The 24367-nt window shown below is 49.4% G+C and overlaps 9 protein-coding genes across 9 annotated transcripts; 2 read left to right on the top strand and 7 right to left on the bottom strand.

Moving 5' to 3' along the window:
* Positions 1-531: 531 nt before the first annotated feature.
* On the bottom strand, positions 532-2526 carry LTR84_002592 (uncharacterized protein; the record flags this gene model as incomplete). Its single annotated transcript, XM_064846201.1, has 5 exons — positions 532-908; positions 980-1601; positions 1668-1862; positions 1939-2033; positions 2121-2526. 5 exons carry the CDS (start codon positions 2524-2526, stop codon positions 532-534), a joined length of 1695 nt encoding a protein of 564 aa, XP_064706426.1.
* Positions 2527-3565: 1039 nt separating this feature from the next.
* LTR84_002591 (uncharacterized protein) lies at positions 3566-5263 on the bottom strand (the record flags this gene model as incomplete). The annotated part of the gene is made up of 3 exons (XM_064846200.1): positions 3566-4008; positions 4062-4832; positions 4882-5263. The coding sequence occupies 3 exons, from the start codon at positions 5261-5263 to the stop codon at positions 3566-3568; spliced, it is 1596 nt and encodes a 531-aa protein (XP_064706425.1).
* A 1605-nt stretch (positions 5264-6868) lies between these two features.
* On the top strand, positions 6869-8401 carry LTR84_002590 (uncharacterized protein; the record flags this gene model as incomplete). The annotated part of the gene is made up of 1 exon (XM_064846199.1): positions 6869-8401. One exon carries the CDS (start codon positions 6869-6871, stop codon positions 8399-8401), a length of 1533 nt encoding a protein of 510 aa, XP_064706424.1.
* A 565-nt stretch (positions 8402-8966) lies between these two features.
* On the bottom strand, positions 8967-11010 carry LTR84_002589 (uncharacterized protein; the record flags this gene model as incomplete). The annotated part of the gene is made up of 3 exons (XM_064846198.1): positions 8967-9726; positions 9852-10926; positions 11004-11010. The coding sequence occupies 3 exons, from the start codon at positions 11008-11010 to the stop codon at positions 8967-8969; spliced, it is 1842 nt and encodes a 613-aa protein (XP_064706423.1).
* Positions 11011-12580: 1570 nt separating this feature from the next.
* LTR84_002588 (uncharacterized protein) lies at positions 12581-14512 on the bottom strand (the record flags this gene model as incomplete). The annotated part of the gene is made up of 6 exons (XM_064846197.1): positions 12581-12823; positions 12879-13664; positions 13725-13805; positions 13861-14073; positions 14128-14351; positions 14410-14512. The coding sequence occupies 6 exons, from the start codon at positions 14510-14512 to the stop codon at positions 12581-12583; spliced, it is 1650 nt and encodes a 549-aa protein (XP_064706422.1).
* Positions 14513-16449: 1937 nt separating this feature from the next.
* LTR84_002587 (uncharacterized protein) lies at positions 16450-17390 on the bottom strand (the record flags this gene model as incomplete). The annotated part of the gene is made up of 2 exons (XM_064846196.1): positions 16450-17338; positions 17383-17390. The coding sequence occupies 2 exons, from the start codon at positions 17388-17390 to the stop codon at positions 16450-16452; spliced, it is 897 nt and encodes a 298-aa protein (XP_064706421.1).
* Positions 17391-18309: 919 nt separating this feature from the next.
* Positions 18310-19420, bottom strand: LTR84_002586 (uncharacterized protein; the record flags this gene model as incomplete). Its single annotated transcript, XM_064846195.1, has 5 exons — positions 18310-18345; positions 18406-18576; positions 18647-18691; positions 18755-18808; positions 18875-19420. 5 exons carry the CDS (start codon positions 19418-19420, stop codon positions 18310-18312), a joined length of 852 nt encoding a protein of 283 aa, XP_064706420.1.
* Positions 19421-20234: 814 nt separating this feature from the next.
* LTR84_002585 (uncharacterized protein) lies at positions 20235-21884 on the top strand (the record flags this gene model as incomplete). The annotated part of the gene is made up of 1 exon (XM_064846194.1): positions 20235-21884. The coding sequence occupies one exon, from the start codon at positions 20235-20237 to the stop codon at positions 21882-21884; it is 1650 nt and encodes a 549-aa protein (XP_064706419.1).
* A 389-nt stretch (positions 21885-22273) lies between these two features.
* Positions 22274-24076, bottom strand: LTR84_002584 (uncharacterized protein; the record flags this gene model as incomplete). The annotated part of the gene is made up of 3 exons (XM_064846193.1): positions 22274-23335; positions 23395-23646; positions 23702-24076. 3 exons carry the CDS (start codon positions 24074-24076, stop codon positions 22274-22276), a joined length of 1689 nt encoding a protein of 562 aa, XP_064706418.1.
* Between the last annotated feature and the right edge of the window lie 291 nt (positions 24077-24367).

Raw genomic sequence — 24367 nt, 5'->3', positions numbered from 1 at the left:
AGTCTGCTTTGGGGATGGATACATTTAAGCGTAATTTTTCTTGGATGGTCTCTTGAGGTCGGTCTCAAAGAGGTTGAGGTATTATTGCGAAGATTAATATTCAGGGAAGCGGAGCAACATAAATTTGTCTGCATCAGTCATTTGACGGCCAGCTCATGTGTTACCGTCTCTATCAGCTTCAATTGGGGTCATAACGCCGCAAACTAGGTAGATATAATTCTAAAATTTAACATTGCACCACCGATGAGTGCAGCGATCTTCAGAATAAATTGCAAAACATCTCTAGTAATGTTCATCTTAATATACTGACTCCGAGTCATGCAAAGAAACGCAATGGGGCACAAGTGTCCTCATTCTCGCAGACAGAATCGGAACGCTGGGCATAGCCACACGGGTGAACACTGTCAGCATAGTGATTATGCAAAAGAGGGATGGATCCGGCCGGCAGCACGATCCAGCAACCTCTGTGGCAACACGTCCGAATACCTGTTCGGCAGTGAGTAACAATAAACGCGAATGAGGGCAGGGCACTCACATATGGATCGTCCACTCAGCAACAACACGTCTCGTATCTGCAGGATCAATAATTTCCTCGACACCAAAGGCGTTGGCAGTTCTGATAGGGTTCATCAATCGGCGGTAGTCATCCTCGAGCTGGGTGTAAAGCTCCTTTTTCTTGCCTTCGGCCTCGGCTTGCTTCAGCTCCCATCGATGGCCGACCTCAATACCACCATCGAGAGGCAGGCTCCCCCATTCCCCACTCGGCCAGGCCACACGCATAATCGGGTCTCGACACGCGACCATCACACCGCCAGCGACGCCATAGACCCTCCGCGTCAGGACGTTGAAGATGGGGATCGTCGTGGAGATATACACTTTGGCGAGCTCGACGCCCCAGCGCATTGTTGCTATTTGCGGAAACTGTCAGTCCACTCATACTGCAAGCACAGTGACCCGGATGAAATTAGATGCCGCTTACCTTGCTTTTCAGCAACAGTCCCGATGGCATATCCAGGAACGTCCACAAATTGGATGATGGGCAGATTCATAACATCGCAAAGCTTCAGATGACGCGTTATCTTCTGAGACCCTCCAGTATCCAAGGCGCCCGCGTTGACCTCGCAGTTGAGCGATATAATTCCGACAGGGTGGCCCCCTAGCCTAGCAAGACCAACAATCGCCGTTCTTCCCCATAGGGCTCCTATCTCGAACCAAGACTCGGCGTCGACGACCTTTCGGATGATAGACTTCGCGTCATACATCCGCGTCTTCTTCCGCGGAATGATACTTCTCAAATCCGTGTCGGACCTCGAGATGGGATCGTCGCTATCGACTAGCGGCGGAAGTTTTGACTGTCCACAGCTCGGCAGATACGAAAGGACCTTCCTGAGCTGCTCGAAGCACTCTGCCTCATTTGCTGCCAAATTGTCGATCGTCCCGTTCGTGCAGTGTATACCCGGCCCTCCCAGGTCCCGCAGCGTCAAATCCTCTTCGAAGGTCGCGAGCTCAACAACCTGTGGCCCGGCGTTGAATAGGCTACCGATGTCGCCGGCCATGACCGAGAAGTGGCATGATACTGCGCGTGCTGCCCCGATCCCGATCTGTTAAGATCCTCTCAGCAGCTGGAGGAGAACAAGCGGTAAGAGGGTTCGAGTCTTCAAACGTACCGCTGGGCCCAGAACTGCCGCGAGGTTGGGAATACCCATGTTGAGCCCTTTGATCGCCTGTATAAACCCGGGTACCCCGGGGATATATGACCACCCATTCGTTTTGATTGTACTTACAGATCCACCACCTGAGGATCCATCCGTGAGTTTGACGATGGGGATTTGCATAGCCAGAGCAAGTTTCTCGGCATATACCTGCGCAACTGCTTAGCTCGGGGTTGAAAGACGAATTTTGGGGCCATGGGAGTGGCTCGCCATTGGAATAACTTACAGTCTTATCCGAGATGGCTCCATCAGCATGCCCGGCTCGAATGGAATAGTCGTCGGCTGTCAAGATGATCTTTCTACCACCCAGCAGACCAAATCCTTCGTCTGATCAGTCACAGCTCCAGATTTCCATGTAAGGGCTACAGTAATCCACCACTCCAAGTGGTATGGAAATTGAAAGCTCACCCTGAAGATTGTTGGTGGGCGTGAACGACACGGGCTCCTCGTCTTGCGGTCCCGTCTGCTTCCACTTCGTCTGCCCACTGGCAGTGCCAATTTCCTTGAAACTGCCTTTATCAAGCAGCTGCTCCAAGCGCTCTCGCACCCATAGCTTGCCTTCACGTTTCTGCCTCACATACCCTCTGTTGTTGAGGTCCGGGGTACGCGCGAACGTGTTGAGTTTCTGTAGATTTGAAAGTACGTCAGAATAGTCGGCTGGAGGGCCGGCGGCACGCTGGGATTTTGTGCGCCGGCCGCGCTGGGGAGGTTGGTTTGTTGAGGATGGTTCGTCTTGGTTGGTCGTCAGGTGAGCCGCGACTTTGGAGAGCCGTTCTGCCGCTATGTTGCTGGTGGATTCTTTCTTTGGAGACATTCTGTGAATCGCAGCCCGGTAGTCGTCTGGGGGGAGCAAGCTTCAGGTCATCAGAGCGCACAGAAGGTCACGCCGTTCAAAACAAGACCATTTGAACCGATATCTAGATCACGTGTATACAGCCTGGTCCTTGATAGAGTGTGAGAAATACAACCGTGCAAGAAGCAGAGCCCACCTACCTACCTACAGTATGTGCTTCGTAAATATCAAAACTTAATTCCGAACTCCAATTATCTTAGTGATGATTCCTCGAAACAACCTCGGTCAAATTTCGTGGGGTCCCCTCGGGCCTCCGCAAGGCTCAACCCCAGAGCGCGCTTACCCGTATGCAGATTGCCGGGTATCCGACAGCCTTGCGATGGGACACCCCTTTAAAGCATGCTTCAGGGACACCAACAACTAACCCATAATTGTGCGTGAAAGTATATGTCCACAAATTACTGAGCATTCGAACCTCATCGGACGTCAGCGCTTGCGCGTCTGTTCTATTGATCTTCGAGCTATTTCATTTCGAGCACAATCGCATGCACTGAGGTCTGCACTAGTGACTGAAAGGAACGAGCAAAAATAACATGAGAGGATCTCCTACTATGATTTGGATTTAAAAGGTGGGTCTACCTGTTATCATCATCATTGAGCTCAACACTTCTCTCCTAAAAGGCAGAAAGAACGACAAAAACTTTCCACTACCAATGATGATATCTCTTGTGCGCTATCTTCCTCGATAGGCCTAGATATCATCATTGAATAGTGGCTTAGAAAACCTCCTTTGTGGAGAGGTTTTTTTTGACCGGCAGCCGAGTTTTGACTGGACAATATTTATCATCGACAGTCTCAACTCGGCTAATCATCCGGAAATTGACGCATTTGCTTTTCAATTCCGGGGGTGATTTGGTGGCAGATTTTGCAGAATTGTGATATTTGAGTGACTTGCGGAGTGAATAGGTTAGGCATATGACCATGCCGATAGGCAGTGAAGCGAATGCCTAGAGGTCTTGCCTTACCAACTAATGATGTTTATTCTAAGTCGTGTCATCTGTCACAGTCTTGCCACTTCTCTTTTCTCCACATCAGGATGTTCCCACACAAGGCTGCCTTCAAACCAGGTCCTGTGAACAATTGTTCCCGAGATTTCATTACGCGTGATGTCCTGATCTAGTTGAATGAAGTTGGCTTTCTTCCCAATTTCAATGCTACCAACCTCGTGAGCCTGACCAACCGCTTCAGCCCCAGATAAAGTGATGCACCGAATGACTTTCTCAACTCCGATCTGGGGAACGACCGCAGCCAGTGCCGGGAACATGTTAGGCGTTGGTGGCAAGAACCAATCTGTACCAATGGTGACCTGTGCACCCGCATCAAGAAGACTCTTAAACGGCCACTCCAACTGATTATCGGACTGTGCTATCAATTCACTGAGGTGGAACAAGGCTGGTGACATCTCTGCGGTGACGCGTAGTTTTGCGAATCGAGCGTGGTCGTCTGGTCTTGTCAGTCCAGCTTTATTACCTCGCAGATGTCGGTGGTCAACTTACCTGGGTGAACACAGTTGCAGTGCGCAATCTCATGCCTCGGACCATCTGAATTCTGCTCTCGCACTGCTTCCAGGGCATCGAGAGCGAATCGCGCAGAGCCATCGCCCGCGCAGTGTATCTTGCAGGTATATCCCTTCCGGTCAGCATCTGTCAATCCTTTCATAAAGAAATCCTTCTCGAGTACCAATTTATTAGCCTGTGGAGACCCGTCTTGCAGTTTGCATTGAGTAAAATGTGGAGGCAGCGGTGCCCCGTCAAGCCAGAACTTTACAAAGTTTGTAAAGACATGCTCACTCTTGTACCGCTCCGCTTCATCTATCAGCTTGTGAAGTGATTCCTCAGACTCACGGGCGAATCCCACGGGGCCATACACAATATGCGTGTGGATGTTGCAGGTGATTTTGGTCTCCTTTTCAAGTTCTTGCAGGGCAGCCAGGTAGACGGTGTTGGCAGAAGCCTCTTGGCAAGACGTGATTCCGTACTCATTGTTCATGCGAATGCCTACGAGAATTGCTCGTTGAGCTACTTCCGTGGGAGTTTTGGGCATATTGAGCCAGAGCTTGGTGTTGGCTTGTTCGAGAAGTTCGCCCGTCAGCGTTCCATCTTCCCGCCGGGCCAACTCGCCTCCAAAGGGGGCCACCTCATCAAGCAAGTCATATTGGGCTCGCTTCAAGGCCTCCGTGTTCGCTAGAACGTTGTGGCATGATGGGTCTCGCATCACGACCGGACGAGAGGGGAATACCTCGTCCAGGTATTTCCTGTCGACCTCTCCTATCTACTGTTCAGTATGTCAATCCAGCCACGATGAACGGAGACCGACCATTCGGAAACAAGTTCCCACTGTAGAAGTTGGCTATCAGCCAATCGTCCGTATCATGAGCGCGCGCACATCGGCATTTTTCTTGCAATTCATGTGCAAAGTCCTCATGCGTGCAGTCTTCTCCGATGGAGATTTCGAAAAGCTGTTGCATCGCTGCTGCCAGCAAGTGCGTATGTGCATCATGAATGCCCGGCATTATGAAGCTGCCATCCAGATCAATGACCTGATACTGGCTGTCCCGACTTGCTTCGAGAACATCTTGATTACTTCCAACGCTTGAAAATTTTCCAGTCGAGTCAACGGCGAATGCCTGCGCCCGGGGCTGTTTCGTGTTCACGGTGAGAACATTTCCGTTGATATACACGGTCATTGGTCCTGCCATTCTCACTTGGAGGCTGAGTTGAGCAAATTCACCAGCGTTTCAAGATGCTATAATAGATCAACTTGTTCGGGGCGAAGCTACATGAGTAGTAAATAATGATGTTAATTACTACCTAGGTAGGCATTTCGTGGATGGGCCGCCGCCATTCACACCTGGCGTTTTCGTGCTTCGACCCTAACAAGCGCACAGCAATCTTTCCAGCCATCACAAATGGTTTCGATATCGAGATATTGATCTGCAAGACTATTGGCTGTGTGCTTGACAGGTTCGGAACTGCATCGAGGAATTTTGAGCCGCTCGGTCATTGAACGGCCTGCTCCCAAGGGTTGATGATTCTTGGCCCTTCAAAGCATTGGTGTGTTTTTGGGTCTGCTCGTCTTTGATGACCAGTCATGTTGGAGCTTGATCGGAATATAGGAAACGTTCCGTGGACGGGTAACGCACACGCTACACGTGAATTCAAGGGCCTGAGCAACTAGTTAGTTGGCCAATGTTGCGCATTTACGCGTTCAGACACAGTTCCACCTAATCGTCATGGTTGTCACATCAGAAAGACGTTGAGGGAGGACTTGATTGATAATCATGGGGCAGCAAAAAGATCGCCTTGAAGAAGCACTCGTAAAGCGCCTGTGGGCATTTCCACCTAGGCAGTTAGACATGCCTCATGTGGCGGGATCGTTATCATGTTTTCACCCCCCATATTCGGCCTGATAGGGGATAAACCGAGGCTGAGGGGTAGCTACCATCAGTCTTGACACTAAGGAGCCAATAAGCCCACCATCCTCGATTCTACCAGACAATTCCTCACACAATGACAACACGTGCAGAATGCAGAATTCCAAGAGTTGAGTTCTGGCTTCAAATACCGCAACCTAGACTGTTCCTGGAGCACACAGATGAATCAGTTGATGAGGCAGAATTTGCTTTCTAATTATTAATAGTCACAAAGCCTGGGCCTTCCTTGCCTAAGCTTAAAAGGGTAATTGTTACGTGCGAACCGATGGCGGAAGGAACCATGCTGACAAGAGGAGCGGAATCTAACTTGCAACTGGCATCTCTTTCTTCTTTTCTGAAAACTAGTCTGAAGCGGACGAGTTTTTGTGTGATGACACGGTACCTAGTGTCTACATGTTTTTCTCCGCAAATTCATCCTCGATATCCCTGAAGAATCATAGTCTAGTCAAGGCTCGCCAGAGCAAGGGACAAAATTGGATCGATCCCATTTATGAAAGATCACAAGCAGCTGATGAACCGCTACATCATAAGGCTGAGGCTACGAGACAATTTCATAACACATTCGATAATACTCACCAGTAGCCCGCAATGATGCGCCTCAACCTGGACTTACCAAAGCAGCCACGCAATCGCGAAGTCAAAGCCTGCCTATCTTGTCGGAACGGGAAAACCAAGTGTGACCGCGGCAAGCCGCAATGTCAAAAATGCGTGGCTAACAACCGAAAGTGCGTTTATGTTTCGAAATTTGACAAGCAAGTAAGATCGCATTTTCCCATTCACAACAAACCACCCCAAACCACAGCGAGGCTGGGAGCTCAAGAACAAACGCCGATTCGAAACTTGACCAAGACATCTCCAGGACTTACTGAAATGCGTGAACAACAGGAAACAATCTGGCCCGACCAGTCCGGAGTTCTTACAGCTGATGATGATGCTAAACCACGATACTACGAGAGCTCCTCATGGATTGCTGCTCTCCGGAATCTAGAAGGCTCTCCAGCATCATTGTCACCCTTGATAAGTGACATGGGCAGCCCAGGATCTCTCAGCTCTCTGGGCAATTATTCTCAAAATAGCTCCGAAGCTCCAATAGGCGAGATCTACGACTTTGTGAACCTCCCAGAAGTCAACCGATTGATCTGTTGGTATTCAGAATTCGTGCAATTCTGGCATCCTGTGGCACACGGGCCTAGTGTCATCGCTGCTTTACAATGTTTACGAGCACGAAAGCCTTGTCCAACTGGCTCTTCCGCTCTTCTTGCCGCCATCTGTTATTCAGCATCTTCGTCTCTCCAGGCTTCGGCTGAGGTGGAGTCTTCGAGCATTGAACCATCAGCATGGAAAGAACTTGCCCAGCAGTTCTTATCCACTGCCCGATATCCTCAAAGACCATGTCTAAACACGATACGAGCAGCTTTCCTACTAGCAGCGCCAAGTATGGCTGAGTGGCATGTCGACCCTGATCCGGCACCTATTTCTGTACTTGTCCGAGCTGCTCAGTCTGTGGGCTTACACCGAGATCCAGCATCTTTCGGGTTCTCACCCCAGGAAGTAGATTCACGTCGCGCACTATGGTGGTGTATTCACAATCTGGATGTTGGCTATTCATTTGCTCATGCTTTGCCGCCACTGATTCATTCTTCGAGTTATGACGTGAAGCCCATCTTAGGGGAAAGAAAACTTGAAACCAGACTTCTCGAAACACAGATTCGGTCCAATGTGCTTTTCAACCGGATAGCGGAAGAAGTTTACAGCGTACGAAAACCAACGCAGGAATCGTTTCGTCGACTGAATCAAGATGTCAAGGACGTTTGCGACTATATAATGGAAGAAGTACGGCGGACGCAAACAACAATTCCGACGAACATGGAGCGTTTCATCGTGCTTTGCCAACGACTCACATGTTATAGATTGTCATTTATTCTCCATCAACCTTACCTTCGATCTGCCCAATGGCCGAGGGAGTCCAGAAAGCTTGCCCTCAATGCCAGTGAATCTTATACGAAAGAATTCGTGGATGGCCTAGATGATCCAACATTCGGACCCTACCAATGGCTCCTCAACCACTACAACGTGTATCATGCCGGTGCCATTATACTACAGGATCTTATTCAGTACCCACATAGCGCTGAGTCTGTGGAACTGTTTCGCGTCATAGATCCCACAATGGCAAGGTTTTCCCAGAATGTTTTCCGTCCTTGCCCCCCCTGCAAAAAGCTGTGTCTCCTTCTTGAGAAGGCATGCGAGCTAAATCAATACACGACTATGGCGAGGATTGTCGACAGACGCATATTTGACGCCATGATCGACGATTGGGATCCGATTTTCCCATATTGTCAATGGGAAGATATTTCGCCAATTGGCGCATTGGACTGTGTACGACCATCCGATATTACATTATAATTCTTGCAGGATCTACTCTCCTCACGAGTGTTCGATTTCAGTTGCTGTACGATATGTGCGATGTGTATGCTATAAGCCGGGTACTTTGTAATTATAGGCTAGATCGCTAAGATGAATTTCCTCCCGCAGATCTGACTTTCTTGACAATTAATGGGAGTCATTAGCTATGGCTTGAACTTGGCGAGCTGTCATCACGTAGAAGACAGTCGAAGTGACGAGGCTGCTCGTTGGCGTCTCCCACAGTATTGTACTGTGAAGGATAGCGTTGAATCAATCAGGTCGCCATAACAGGAGAATAGTCAAGCCTCGAGCTCGTTCCAACGCTCTGTTAGCTATCGATCCCCTTTTAGTCGATCCTGGGAAATCCTCCACACATTCTTGAAACAATGTGAATTCAACTCCCTGATGAAGATCAAACCAGTCATAAAGCATAGATTCTGCTTAAACATCTATCTATACTGCTCACCATACAACGTGTCCTGCTCGAGCCTGAGTAAAGGATTGCTAGACCCATTTAGGATATGTCCCACTCGCTTAAGAACACCAGTTGAAATGTCTGTCTTTCCTAGTTTACAGCCGCACACATCAACACAATGAGCCAAGCATCACCGGTATATTCAGAGCAATAGTCTCGAAAGTCCTGAAGCGCTGCTGAGTCAGTAGGTTGTCCCGAGGACGAAGAGGAAGAGCCATCACTGATGGTTCCCGGCCCGTACGAATCATGCTCTGGCAACTCTTCGTCCGTAGTAATTGTACCGTTGATGATCCAGCCGGCATACCTCGGGAATACCTCCTTTGGGGGTGTCTGTGGCCCGATTTCTCCTCGCTTCAACCCGCCACTGATGCTGGTAGGATCTCCCGTGCTTCCTGACACGCACCATTCAGACGACATGATACTTCCATGTGGTCTGTCGAATGCAATTTCCGCGACCCTGTTCCAAAGCACCGTCTGATCGACGAGCATCTCTGGTGTCCACCAGATTCGGCAATCGGAGGCTTCGTAGATAAAATGTATAGGCGTGTTGGTGGGGTCACCAATCCGGAAGGCATTCATCCCATTCACCCTCAGGTCCTTGAATCGTCGCGAAGCTAGCGTAGTCCATGAGTCAAATATTGGATCTGCTAACGATTCGTCCTCTTGAACCATATTGTTGTATAATGGCGTTACCTCGTCAAAGAAGGCAGCGGGGAAGAGTCTGCTTCCTTTCACACCACCTACTGTCTGCATAGGCGTATATTGTGCCCGGCCACCTATAGTAATACTCATAATTCCGAACTTGTTCTTAAGGTTTTCGACGAGGATTGAACATGCAGATGCACATGTTCTATACATTAAGACGTTAGCAGCTTTTCGAGGAATCTTTTAGTATCTAGATAGTTTTCAGTAGTAGCGAGCCGAGCTGAAAGACTCTAGATATTTATTGCTTAGACAAGGCTAAGTCATACTTACCCGTCTGTCAGGATCACCATATTCTCCGGAGCAAAGGGTCGCCTAGCTTCTGGGTTGGCAATAGTCATGTCAAATTTCGATGGATCAAGTATATTTCTATCGTTATTTGTGTAATTCTGTTGAAACTTGGCAGTAAAATGTCCAGGACCAAATGAATAGGGCCCGTAGTAATCATCGATATCCTTGAACAAAGATCCGTCTGGTTTAAGGATTAATTGCCATGCGAATAGAGAGTTATTATATTCCCCAAGAACTTCAGTTTCATCGAGATCGGTTGTCGTATTCTGATCTTGAGCCAGGGTAGTATTAGTGCTGGAACTTTGTATTAATGCAGACATGGCCGCCGATGCCCGAAGATTAGAGCTTGTGTCGGGTGTAGTGTCGGGGAAAAGCTGTACCAGAGTGTCGAGAGCTAGAAAGACAGTACCACCTCCATTGCCCCTCAAATCAATTATGAGCTTGTCCGTCCCATTCTGTGTAGATTGCTGTAATATGTTGCGTAACGTTTCCTGGAAAAAGCTTTCTGTCTCATCCGTATCTGGAGAGAACCCATATATTCCCAGGATGGCGACCTGGTCGGAAATATCACCGCCCCAAAATCCTTGAATGGCTCCAGATGGGTCATATTCGTTTGGAAAAGGGTTTTGTTGTGATTCCAGCACTCTTCGGGTTAACCTCGGTGCCAGGACTGATGCCTTTCTCGATGATGATGTGGCTTCTTCAGATTCATCCGGAGGGATACAAAACTTTTCGTAAATATCGTTGGCGCTCCCTATGTCGGTAAGATTCTCTCGAACGAAAGCCACAATAGGATATATTTGGGTCGTGCCATTTACAAAGTCAATTACTGTTTCAGCTCCAGGGTAAAACGTCGGAAGAAGAAAGTTGTTGTAAGGTCCGAAAAGTAGAGCGTTGTATAAAGAGTCAGGGTCTTGGAAAGAATCGGCCAGTGATTGTCTCTCAAGATATTCTAGGACATCAACACCATTAATTCTTGAGATGGCAGAGTACTCAGAATCTTGTTTCAATCGAGTTGGAGAACCCTCCTCGAGATAATACCTATCGTCTTCCCGATCTGTTAGCAGTTGAACTGTTGCGTATTCTTGCTTGATAACGGAAAAAAACCATTGATGAAAGTTGGTACTGTGTGACGAATCATGCCCGTTTTTGATTGCCTCATTGCCGGAGGAATAATCAACAAGAACGCCCGGGCAAACTTACCGAGCAAGAAAACTGATGGAGCTCCAATACCATCTTCAGATAACGAGACTAAAGGGCTCATTTTCCGCGAAAATAAAAAAAGTCGTATGAGATCGCCCTGGAATGACAAGTGATTATCCTTTCCCAAGAGCGAAAGCCGAAGTAGATCAACTTGAAAGTCATATTCGTTCGAGTATTTCTCGTTTTCGACTTTCGAGCGTATTAATTCCAATTTCTCGACAAGGTCGATGGCAGGAAAGAGGTATCCTGTCGGAGGATTAACCAAGTAGTCGAGACTACTCTGGATCTCCAAGCTGGCTCTAAGGTCTCTCAGTAATTCCAGTGCCGGCTCTTTGTAAAGAGGTACAGATCTAAGACAATTGTGGACAACTTCGGGCGAGAGCTCTTCATCTGCGTGTTGTATTCAGCAAAGAGAAGCGGTCACAACAAAGTATGCGGTACTTGCCAGTGATAGAAGCGTATGCCGCCTGGGCACATGCATCACCCTCGTCTGTCCTCGAACCGACCACTATGGTCAGTACTGAACTAAGAAAAAGGCTTAGCAGAACAGTTAGATGAAAGGAAACTTTCGACATAGAGGGCCGCTCGATTACACGTATCGATCTTAGACAGTGTTCGGAAAGACCTTTCAGTCAATGCAAAGGAAGGAGTGCACTACAAACCGTTCATGCTTCGTATTATAGCATAACAGAAGGGGAAATCCAGCAAACATGGGAACATTCATCTTCTGCACGAAAGACGGGACATTTGTTTTCCGATCAAACGACCCCCATGCCATATACAAATGAAGCCTTTCAGCTCGACATTGTGCCAAGGCACGAAGGCGCAACCTAATCATCAGCTCCAGCGGCGGGAAGAGCGGGAAGCTTTCCTTATCGCCAGTCAGTCCCAATGAGGAAGAAGCTTGACAAAGCACCATGCTTGTCTAGGCATCTTAGGGGCGCTATTCGTGGAAGAGCCCTTCTTACGGGGCAGAAATAATGAGCAGTGGACAATCAAAAAAGGGAGGCAGACATGAAAAAGTGTTCGAGTCAAAACTACCTACCTAGGTAGGTAAGATAGAGAAGAAGGAAGTCTTCAGCTTGAAGCCAATTTCTGCCAAGACACAGCAAGCACCGTTGCCAAGACTTTTATACGAGGCTGAAATTGGAAGATCATTGCATGGGCTGATGATGATCTAATTCAGATTCGTGTTTCTCGCTCGGTTACAGCAAGAGGCAGTGTCCGCACTATTTGAATCCTAAAATCTGTCGTTCGTACCTCTTCGGCGAGCTTAAAGATCTCCGTACAACAATAGATGGCTTGTGCTCCGCCATAATGAGGACACTGAGAGGGCAGCCCCTTGACGCTGGCTACACAGTACTTATAGAAACATACTTGTTCGCTCCACGATATCCAATATCTTGCGGCATTATAGGTGCCAGAGGTGTTTGGACACCTCTCGAAGAAGGATCCTTGGACCGCTGGCCTCGGAGAACTCTCCCACTTGTCTCGATTCCGATTGCCGATCACATTTCGCGATGAGCTGCGCTATTCCTGGTCCATTTCCTAAGCGTCTTGCCAACGAAGAAAAGCGGTATCGCCAGCCCGACGAAGAAGATAGCAAGAGCAGTGTCAACCATAATCGGTGTGATGTAGCCCACATCCACGATCCAGTTGTTGAAGAACCTGGTCATGCCGTACGCCCATAGGTTTTTGATCATTGTCGCTGCAACGAGAATTTCTCCAGCAACTGGCTTGTAGCTATCGATCTATTTATTAGAGTGTTAGTGCCTAGCTTCTCGTCTTTGATTTCAATCCACTTACCGCATATGTCAGTGATATGGCAGATAGAGCTGGCAACACCAGTCCAAGAAGGGTGTATCCACCAATGACTATTGCCTTCCAACTCCATTGATGTTGATAGCCGACTGCGACGATGACACCGCCGAGTAAACAGCTCACAGCAAATGGCATCAGGGCTACCAATCTCATTTCCGGTTCCCTTATGCCCTTATTGCGTCGAGTAAACCAAGCCGAGACCCAGTCACTCAGGGGTCCGGCGACGATCAAGGATAAGGCGACTCCAACAATGGCCCCAAAATTCGTGTAGCCAACATCAGTGGCCGACATATCCCAAGGGGGTCCTGAGAAAGCTTGCGACTGTGTGACATTGATGATCACAAGCATCGATGCTGCCCATGCGAAGACAAAGCTTGACCATACAATAATCGGATATGAGAACATCCGGAATGGCATGATTAGAGCTGGAATAATGCTTCCCAAGCTCGACTTGTCAGGTTTGCCCCACAAAGAAAATTGCATCTTCCTTGGCCTTCCATTAAGTTTGACAACGATCTCACCGTTGGCATTGACTTCTGTCGACTCCTGATGTGCATCTTCCATCGTGCTTGAAGGTTCTTTTTCTCCGCTGCGGTCTGCATGTTGGCTGGCAGGATCCCGAACAATTACGATCTCTCTCTCGCCCCATCGAGTCTCGGGCATGAAAAGTACTTGGAAAATCAGGGCAAAGACAGCAATGGCTGTACATAGCCACCAAAAGCTTCTCCAACCATACCTATCAGACATGACCCCAGCAATAACGGGGCCAACCTGAAGATTTTGTCAGCGAAAAAGGTTCACCACATACTAACTCAGGCAAGATGATCTTACCAAAGTCCCGGACCACCCAATCCAGAGGTATACACTCATGAAGAGCCCTCGCTGATGTAGAAACATAACGTCTGCAACCAACTAAATCTTTACATTAGTGGAAACGCCTCATCATTCTGGAGGACATGAGTCTCACCATGCCGGGCAATGTCTCTGAAGGTCCACATGCAATGCCAGTGAGAACACAAGCACCCATGAATGAACCATAAGACTTTGCTTCTGCTCTCCAAACCATCGAAGCGATATTCAGAAGATTTGCGAGGAATGCCATTGGCCGACGCCCAAATACTCGACCAATTGGGACCCAGATGAAGTTTGAGAATCCAAGGACGAGGATGCTGACGCCAATCTGAGGCGAATGATTAGCACTACGAATGATTGAAGACAGTCCATCACAACTAACAAACTGGATCACATCAGGCAACGACCTGTCCCATTCCGTCATATAATATGGCACTTGAGACGAGATTGCCAGAGGACCGACTGTCCATGAGAATGTCGTGATTACCATGCCAGCCATGCTAAGCATCTTCCACATGTAGCTCCAATTGAGCGGGTCCGCAGGATCATCCGAGGGTTGAGGGACTAGTACGTTTTTCCCAATGTGTTTGAAATGTAGATCCCCAACTGGGAAAACATGATCAGTACTGGCTAATGTTGTGCACACGGGGATGTTTCCACATACCATCGGTCATGACCTCAGTCCCAGGATATACTGCTGTCTGGACAGTCTCCTCAATCTCGTGGCGTGCGTCCACCGCACTGGCAGTCGTAATTCCTCTCTCCATCTTCAAAGATGATACACTAGGCACAGAGTATTAATCGTACCTCCAGCGGAATGGGCCTACGTCACAGTAGAGTAAAACTTGAGAGGAGACGATTGTTGATGAGGCACTGAAGTTAAGCGACTTTTCCCATGTGGAGCTTGACAAAGCAGGCTTTATCAACATTTATGAGCAATGGATCAGGGGTAGACTCGCGGGGTGCATTCCGGGGAATGTGCCTGGACTCTTGAAACCCCAGACTGGGGGTAGGTAGTAGAGAGAACTTGGTCAAGGAGCAGTTGCAAGAGCCTGGAACGCGGAAAGACGACCGTAAAGCCACCAAAATCACTTCGCATATTCGGGATGGGATAGAGCAAGCACCAGATATCCTGTGCGTCCCTCTTTTTTCACTCTCTGTTTCACAAATATTCCTTAACTGTAGACTCCAGATTTCGAACTCGGGGCCCCGCCGGCTCCATCAGACGACGTTGACGCTAAAGTTGGATACACAGCAGACAAGTGGTAGACCCAATGGAGTCATGCAGTTCACTGTGTAACAATTGAAAGCTCAAATCCTTGCAAGTGGTTTTATTCCGGTTACCACGGGTTAAATTCCTAATGGTCTCTCCAGACCTCCAGGAGCTTCCTGAAATGTCGGAATCTCGGTCTCCAAAACCGAAGTTGGTCCAGACCCTCCCCGGCACCTCGCAAACATACAAACACCACTCGCGGAGATTAAAGACATGGACCCCCAATGTGAAGTAGCTGATCTCGGTCGCTATCTTTCACTACGATCTCAAATAATTCCTCCCCACCATGGATTCACACACAGGACGACTATCGGGAAAAGTTGCTTTGGTGACTGGTGCTGCAAGTGGGATTGGCCTTGCCGTAACGCAGCTGTTCCTCTCCGAAGGCGCCAAGGTTTTCGGTGTCGATATATCAGAGTCGAGCATCGACACGGCGAGCTCACTACTGCGATCGACAGGCTTCCTACCAAGCGATTACATTTACCACAATGCTGATGTTGCAGACGAGGCGGCAGTTATCAGCTTTGTTGAGAAGTGTGCAGAGGTGTGGGGAAGGCTTGACATCGCCGTACTGAATGCTGGAATTGGCATCATAAAACCAATCTCCGAGACTACCTCCGATGACTACGATCGTACTATGCGGATCAACGCGCGCGGGCGTGAGTGTTGAGTGTTCTTTGGCTCATCCGTTTCTCTTCTTGGAAGGCACTGACAATCCGTGCTCATGATCAGCATTTCTAGGTGTCAAGTACGCCGGCGGAAAGATGAAAAGTTTGGGCCAAGGAGGCAGTATCATTATCACTGCGAGTCTCGCATCCGAAGCAGCCTTCCCTGAGCTTTCTGCCTACAGCATGTCCAAGTTTGCTGTCCGTGCCCTTTCAGTGACGGCCGCTCAGGAATATGCGAAGGACAAGATCCGCGTCAACACAGTTTCACCTGGCTTTGTGAATACTCCTCTCATAAAGTTATGGAGCAATGTCGAGGAACGTGTCAAAGAGACTCCATCAGGTAGGTCTGATTGAACTTCTTGTACTTTTCTAGGACAAGGGGAGGCACCTTTATAGCAGGATCTTTGCTGATCTCATGTAGGACGGGCAGTGGAAGCCCCTGAGGTCGCCAAGCTCTATTTGTTTCTAGCCAGCGATGATGCTGTTATGGTATCGGGAAGTAACTACCGTATGGACGGAGGAATGGTCATGCATTAAGTGATTAATGCGCGGTGTTCAATAGAGGTGAAATAGGACACACATGTAGCCTGCTTATTGGGTGCCACTCTTCGACTATGAGATGTCGGCCAAAAGAAGAGATGTACAGCTTGCAGATATTGATGACCAGAATGGTTGGGCGGACACTTCACTAAATCGACGCGGAAGTAGGGTAAAGACTTCTAAATCATCGTTTATCCGGCAGTCAAAAGGTAAATTGAGCCTCCTACGGTCTCCATGCGCCGAATCTTTGTCCGATTAGTCGATGAGTGGCGACCCACGAGATACCAAACACCAGAACCACGGACGGGATAGATACAGCCCAGTATACCCAGAAGCGTGACTCGCCTGGCAAGTAATCACCACCCATACTCAGTAAGCTAGCGACAAGCGACATCGGCAAGAATGTCATGCCCAAAACAGTGAGGATTCTGACACTCCGTGCTTCATCAAGTGACTGACGATTTCCTGCAATCCCAGCCAGACTCGTGAAACTGCTCTGTAAACCCTTGGCGTGGTCCTTCAATCGTTCAAGCTCGGTTTCAATGTACACAAAGTCTGGGGCAGTGTCCTTCCAGGCGTCATGTGTCCTCGCGCTCGGTTGATTTGCAGGATGTGATGCTGAGTTTGGCTCACGAGACAGCTGCAAGGCTAGTATCAATAGCCCTATATTATGATGATGGTCCTTGAGTCGACGATGATAAGCCTGGAGGTCACTCCAAGCGCGTTGGACTCGGCCCATGCCGAAGGAATCTAGGCTATCCTTCCGCGTCAAGCTCCAACTAAGATGATTGAGAACGAAGCCGTAGTAGCTCAGCAGTAGCATATACTGAGATGCGACGATCTTCTGTGCAAATAGTGTTATGGACCCCGGGTCCTCTGTAAGGTATAGATGTCTGCTGTGATTCTGGTAGTAAAAGCACAAATCATCAAACATCGATGTTCGGGGCGGTGGAGGAGCCTTCCGTGCGTCCTCCAATGAATCGTGGCGAATGAAGCACCCGTAGCCTCCTTGAAAGGGTTCTGGGGGAGATATCTGTTGAGCAACAGCATTTACTGTTTTCGAGCCGTACATCGCATGTCTAATCGGTTGGTCAACGACAAACAATGCTAGTCTATTAAGCAAGAAGTATTTGCGTAACTTTAGATTATAACTTACCGTCCCATCCACCGTGACTTGTTCTCTCTGCCCAGAATGATATCTTGCACTGCAGTGCCCCTATCCCATCCATGACATCTCCCACCCGCGTGGTGGCGATATGTCGCTCACTCCCTGTTGCTCGAAAGGTAAACTGTTTCCAAGAGTCATTTGGACGTAATCAAGCACAAAAGACGTGCTCGCTTGAGTCGAAGTGGGCAAAGGTAATGCATTGCCGGCATCTCTACGAGATCTTTCCCACAATGCCACCCTCGCGTGCCGATGGAAAATTCGGGGATCAACTTGGAGTCGCAAGCCCACAGCTGCCCGAGTTTCATCATCGAAATCCTCTGTGATGAACAGTCTCCGTCTTGGTGCATTGGCCGTTGTTATTGCCGTTGCAGGCATGTCATATAGCTTTCGAAATTCCTCCGCGCCATGTACTATCGCTAAACTGACTTGCTCGTGGGGCCTGAACTCAATGCAAGCTATTCTGACGTTGCGCGATATTGGTCGCGGGTACCAGCGTTTATAATCTTCATTGCGAAGGGACGGATACTTCTCGCTTAATTCTGCCTGCCATCCACGATAGGTCTGGACCTCATTCTGGGCAAAAGGCGGTGTCATCGTGCGCCTGATGAGGCTGCCCGTTGACCGAATTGAAGTCGTTTGTTCTTCTGGAATTTGAATCTCCTGACATCAAAAGTATTCACCTAGAGACTAAGGTTGTTCTCACGTTACATCAATCAGATATTAGAGAACTAGGCAGCAACGTCAGGGGTAGCGCTGGGTTGCTCGAGCCGTTTCATGCATACTAGTCTCATGGCTCCAGACCCGGTGGCGCTGTCGACACGCATCCTGTGCTAATTGGCTGATATCTACCCCGACGTACGAACAACACGCCAAGTGCAAGCCACAACTCAGATAATGATTTTTCTACGAGTTATCTCAATTGAAGGCAATCCCACCATCCACTACAAGACTCTATGGAAACTTCGTGTTAGTGATGATCGCAGCACAATTCGGGAGGAAGAAGACATATACCTGTCCCGTTACCCAATCAGAATCGGTCCCAGCCAGAAAGCTGACAGCGTTCGCGATATCCTCTGGGACGGAAACTCTCCCCAAAGTCGTTATGGACAAGGCAAAAGCTTCCATTTGACTCTGGTCTTCCTTTTTAGGCGCACCGACCTCCTGCAACTTATCTTCCAATACCTAGGTTTCGCTTTGGTGAGTAGATGTATATGAAATGCATTAGAAGTACAGGCAGAATGGAAATACTTACCTTCCACATGGGAGTTCCTACGATTCCAGGAGCATAACAGTTAACCTGAAAACCAAGTTCAGTTGGGTACAAAAGAACTCGCCGATCTTTCGAACAAAATCCACTCACATTGATAGGTTTCTCGTGACCCTTGGACATTGCACCTAGTTCAACCGCAAATGTCTACCAATAGATCTCATGTCAGGGTCAAATCCTGTAAGTCTTCGTCAACAATAATAGAACACATACCTGCGTGAGACCCCTGACCGCCCATTTTGAAGCCGTGTACGCAGAAATATAAGAATTTCCCATGAATGCTGCCACACTGGTAGCTCCAATTATCTTACCTCCTTTTCGCTGTTCCACCATCTTCTTGCCCGCCACAACATAGCAATTGAACACACCGGCAATGTTGACGTTGAGAATACGCTGGACGTGTTCTTCGCTGAGGTCGAATATGCCGTCAGCATGAGCAAGCCCTGCATTGGCGACCATGACCGTGAGGGTGCCAAGTTTCTCGGTCGCTGTGTCGACAAGATTCTGGACCTCGATCCGTTTGGTCACATCTGCAGCCACACCAATTGCCGTACCCCCAGATGCGATGATTTCTTGCACCACCACTTCTATTTGATCTCCTTTACTAGCGATATCATTGATCACCACGGCATAGCCATCGTGAGACAGACGGCTTGCAATGGCTTTGCCGAGTCCCTGAGACGATCCCGTCACGATTGCCACTCCTTTTGTCATTTTCTCGGCCGTCTTATGAATTCGCGTTTCTTCGAAGTTGGCCATTTGATTAACCAGCACGAGGTGACGGCGCAACCTCATGAGACATTAATGCTGGGGTCAAGCCGTACGAGGCATTTCAAGCCCAGAACATTGTGCGGAATCTCGCAGCACTTCCTCGGCTCTCGGAGGCCGCAGTATATTCCCCGGACTACAAGCTGTGCTGTCGACCTAGAAGGGAGATAATAGATGTTGGTATTCTCTGATGCTGAGTCTGTTCAATACTTGCCGCTGGGGCTCGGAATCTCGCAACCGAAGTTCCGAGTTTGATGCTAAAGTACCGAACTTTGAGAAGCGGGCTGCTCATTGGTTATTTATCCAAACTCATGCATGGCTTCCCGTGCGCCACCTCCAGTCATGTATTCGTCTGGGGGCAACGGGGCTGCTCACGCAGACATCCCCACGATCTTAGCTACCACTACAGCCTAAGGACATCATCTAGTGCGGAACGTTCCCCACACTCCAGAGTCAGATCATATTTCCCTACCTATGTAGTAAGATACATCGTCATCTTGGCTCGCCCTAACTGCTGGAAAGGGGGCCTCACGCTGACCATCATCATCCGAGTACCAACAAAGGTGAAGATTGCGAAAAAACCTGTGGAGACCGAGTTTCCGAGCTCTCCAGTGGCAAAGGAGAGCTAAGGAATTTGCGCGTAATCATACGTCTGATTAAATACTAGATACGATTGATGAGTCCTGTTCTAGTCCACATTCTCCTGACCGTTGTACAGTTGTCTTGATTCAGGCTGCGTTTTGGTGTGCATTTTAACCGAAAAACCCTTATTCATTTTAAGGGTTGACGAAGTTGATAATTCAACATGGTTCAGCGATACTACGATGCGGTGATCATTGGGGCCGGCATGGGCGGCATTTACCAAGCATACCGACTTGTCAAACTTGGTCTGACAATAAAGGTGATCGACCGAGCGGAAGGCCCTGGAGGGACGTGGTACTGGAATCGATACCCAGGAGCAATGAGTGACACCCACTCTCCCTTATACCGATACTCCTGGGACAAGGAGGATTTACAGACATACAAGTGGACACATAATTACCTCGACTCCAAGGATTGCCTTGCATATCTGAACCACGTTGTGGACCGCCATGATTTGCGAAAATATATGCAATTCGGCACCGAGGTGGTCTCGATGAAATGGAACGAAGAGGATTATACATGGGCCGTGCATACAAGTGACGGGGTGTTCAATTCCCGATACGTGGTCACAGGCATCGGCCTCCTCAGCGAGCCCAACTGGCCCGCCATCCCTGGACGCAACAACTTCAAGGGAGAACTGTATCACACTGCGCGGTGGCCTGAGACTTACGACTTCAGCAACAAAAGGGTCGGGGTGATTGGGAACGGCTCCACCGGGGTCCAATTGATCACGACGGTAGCGCCAAACGTCGGCTCACTGCTCTGTTTCCAACGACACCCGCAATACAGCATTCCAGCACGACGGGCTCCCGTGTCGCGAGAAGAGCGTGACGAGATTAACCGGACGTACGACGACATCTGGGCACAAGCACGCACGTCGTTCACGGGCGGAGGATTCCAAGAATCGACCGTCAAAGCCTTCGACGTGTCAGCCGAGGAGCGACAGCAAATCTACCAGAAGGCGTGGGACGCCGGCAGCGGGATCCGCTTCCTCGTGCAGACGTTCGAGGACCTCGTGACGGACGAGGCGGCCAACGAGACGGCCTGCGACTTCATCAAAGGCAAGATCGCCGAGATCGTCAAAGACCCGGAAAAGCGACGCAAGTTGACGCCCACGGAACTCTACGCACGCAGACCCCTATGCGACACGGGCTACTACGAGCAGTTCAACCGCGAGAACGTCGAAATCGTCGACATCATGGCCAACCCGATCGCGGAGATCACCAGCACGGGCGTGCGCCTGGCCAACGGGACGAGGCACGACTTGGACGTGCTGATCTGCGCGACGGGCTACAACGCGTTCGACGGGGCGTATCGCAAATTGCACATCCAGGGCCGCACCGGCACGACTCTCAACGAGCACTGGCTGGCCGGGCCCACGACGAACATGGGCGTCGCGGCCGCGGGCTTCCCGAACCTGTTCATGATTCTCGGGCCCAAGTCGCCGCTCGCCAACGTCCCGCCCATGGTCGAGGCGCACGTCGACTTCATCACGGCCGCGATCGCCCATGTCGAGGACGTCCGCCGTGGCGGCAGGGAGCTCGCCGGGAAAGTCGCACTGGAGTCGACGTTGCAGGGCGAGGAGGAGTGGGGTACCCTGTGTGACCTGGTCAGCGATAAGATGTTGTTCAAGAAGGCGGCGTCGTACTTCTACGGTGGAAATGTCGAGGGGAAGGTCAAGTCGACGCTGGTGTTTTTCGGCGGTTTGGGCATGTGGTCGCAGAAGCTGCAGGAATGTGTCGATAATGGATTTCCTTCCTTTACGCTTAGCAGGGACGGGGATGCTGGGGAGAGTGCCGCGTCCTCGGTATAGGTCTTGCTTTTGAATGCTGTTTGTTCGCGTCTGAGCTTATAGACAACTAACAAGGTCTTTCACAACCAACATCTTTGGTTTTTAATTGATGGATTATTTATTTCTTGGAGAGCCCAGATCACTACTTCAGGCTTCGAAAAGGGGGGAATATATGTTTTTGTCCCATTGAAATGGCCTAAAAATCATTTGAAACTGGTCCGGGCCGGTTTGATAATGAATTCATGATATCAGACGACCAAGATAGCGAGAAAACTTGATTGAGTTCCGAGCTATGAGTTCTGTCCTCCGTGAAACCGCTACCATACAGATATGGTATCGCTTCGCTGTACGCCGCCGACCCCACCCGCCTCGCGTATGCTTGCAAGTCCCCAAGAATGGGGCATATTATATCAGAATACAGTCCTTACATCTCTCGAGAACGACCTTGGCAGATGAAAACCTGATGTATGCACCGATGGTTGAGACGAGCTCTGAGGCTGCTGCGGGTCAAATAGTTGCAAGGGTGTCTGATTATATCTTGTGGGGTCGATGGCCTGGAAGAGGTCCGACAGTTCCGAACTCAGTAGGCTACCATCGACGGCGTAGTCACTAGTTGTGCAAAATGCATTTCCGGAGTCGCCATATGCGGTAGAGGTCCCCGTACTAGTGGTCATCGACAATGGATTTGTTGATGTCTGAGGTGGGCCCATCCTGGTGTTGTTGTTGAGGAGCTGGCTAGGCGGTGCGGGTAAGGCTATTATATGTTCGTGCTGGTAAGCACGGTTGGCATGAGATAGTCGATCCTGCTGCTGCCCTGGATTATCTTGCTGAGTCTCCATGTAGTGTAGAATGCCGGTGTCGGGGATCGTAACTTTGAGGTGCTTGATAATCTTCCACAGCTTCCTAGCAATATTGGATTTTGCTGAGATGCCTCCTATGAGGTTGAGGGCCATGTGCAGCTCTTCTCGACAGTACTCGTGGAACTGGGCCTTCGCGTGGTACGCGGCGAGAAGGATCACCGTCAAGGTGGAGTATAGGAAGTAGTTGAAGCAAGCCGCATGGGAGCGGTAAATCTCAGAGGTTTTGCCGAGTCTAACTAACAGATTGATGGTGTTCTTCGCCAGGTCAACAGCGACTCTGGCCCCCTGTGGATCAGAAATTATCGAGGCTTGTGTATAAAGAGTCCTTCGATGAATCATCATCAGGAGCTGGTTCTTTCGGAGACAGTTCAGGACCCGTAGTCTATTACGTGCTGGGGAGAGGGATTCAAGAACAGGTTCTTGACCCTGCTCGATTCGCAATTCCGGGATGAGAGAGTTGTACCATTGTTGAACCTGGTATTTGAGAAAAGCAGTCTCCTCTCTCTTTGGTGATAGCTCCAGATGGTCAGATCCCGAGAAGGCCTTGAGTATTTTCGAGCCGATTCTCGAGTGTGCTATCATGCTTGTGAAAAGAAATGGATATGAATCAACCTACAACAAAAACGAAAGTTAGTTTGTGAAGCTTGCTGGTGTCAGTGAGATCAACTCACCGGTTCCTGAAGACTTGGGTCAATATCGTCTTCTTGTATACCAAATGGCAGACCGGTTCCAAAACTCCAACGTCTGTCAAGACAATAGATGCACCAGAAAAGCCGATTTGCGAGTTCTCGCTCTTGCACGCTCTGGAAAGTAGCAAATGGTGGATCGTTCAGGTGCAAACCTATCTCCAGGGCGATCCTTGCAGCAAGTCCAATTGTTCGCCAAGCAAGGACTTCTTCGTCACGATAGAATTGGTAGAAACTCTTGTGGCTCGTCAGTGGATAGTTCCACCCAATCTCAGAAAACGACCAGACTTACCATAAGCGTCAAGATCTCGGCAAGATGAGTGTCAGCAGACACTCCAGAGGGGCGATGGTCAATCTCAGCCTCCAACTCGTCCATCAACGCTGAACTGAGATCAGTGGCACCATGACCTTCGATGACCAGTGCGATGGCGAGGACGATCTCCAATGTATTGAAATGTCTTTTGGAAGATTGATCGAGTTTGAAAGCTCTCCATGTCGTTGGGTTCGTTGAAACCGTGACGCTTTCATAGAGCTGGGTGGTGAAATTTCGAAGATGTACGATGTCTATGAGGGGATAGACAGACCCGCACTCGTCTTCGTAGACATCGACTAGCCTTCGTGCCTCGGCGTGGGAGAGTGACAGGAGCGGATGGCATGCAATGGCCATTCTCCCGGAACAAGAGGTGGCATTCACAGTGGCACCGGAAAAGTGACTCAGGGTGGCTTCTGCCGAGTCGGTTACTGGAAGGGAATCTGCCCTGGTGCCACCAATGTGTGATGGGGTTGAAGTTTTGGAGCCATTGTTTTGTACACTTCTCGGCTTTGTTAACGACTGACTGATAGAAAGCTGATGCGCAGGCGACAGGAGAGGCAGATGCATGTCCGACCCTGATTGAGGTGAGCGCATCCAATCTGATCCGGAAAGAGCCTGGGTGTGGGCAGGAGGCTCGGGAGCTCT

Source organism: Exophiala bonariae (assembly GCF_035927105.1).
Source record: "Exophiala bonariae strain CCFEE 5792 chromosome Unknown scaffold_13, whole genome shotgun sequence".
NCBI lineage: Eukaryota > Fungi > Ascomycota > Eurotiomycetes > Chaetothyriales > Herpotrichiellaceae > Exophiala > Exophiala bonariae.
This window is presented reverse-complemented; position numbering and strand designations above follow the sequence as displayed.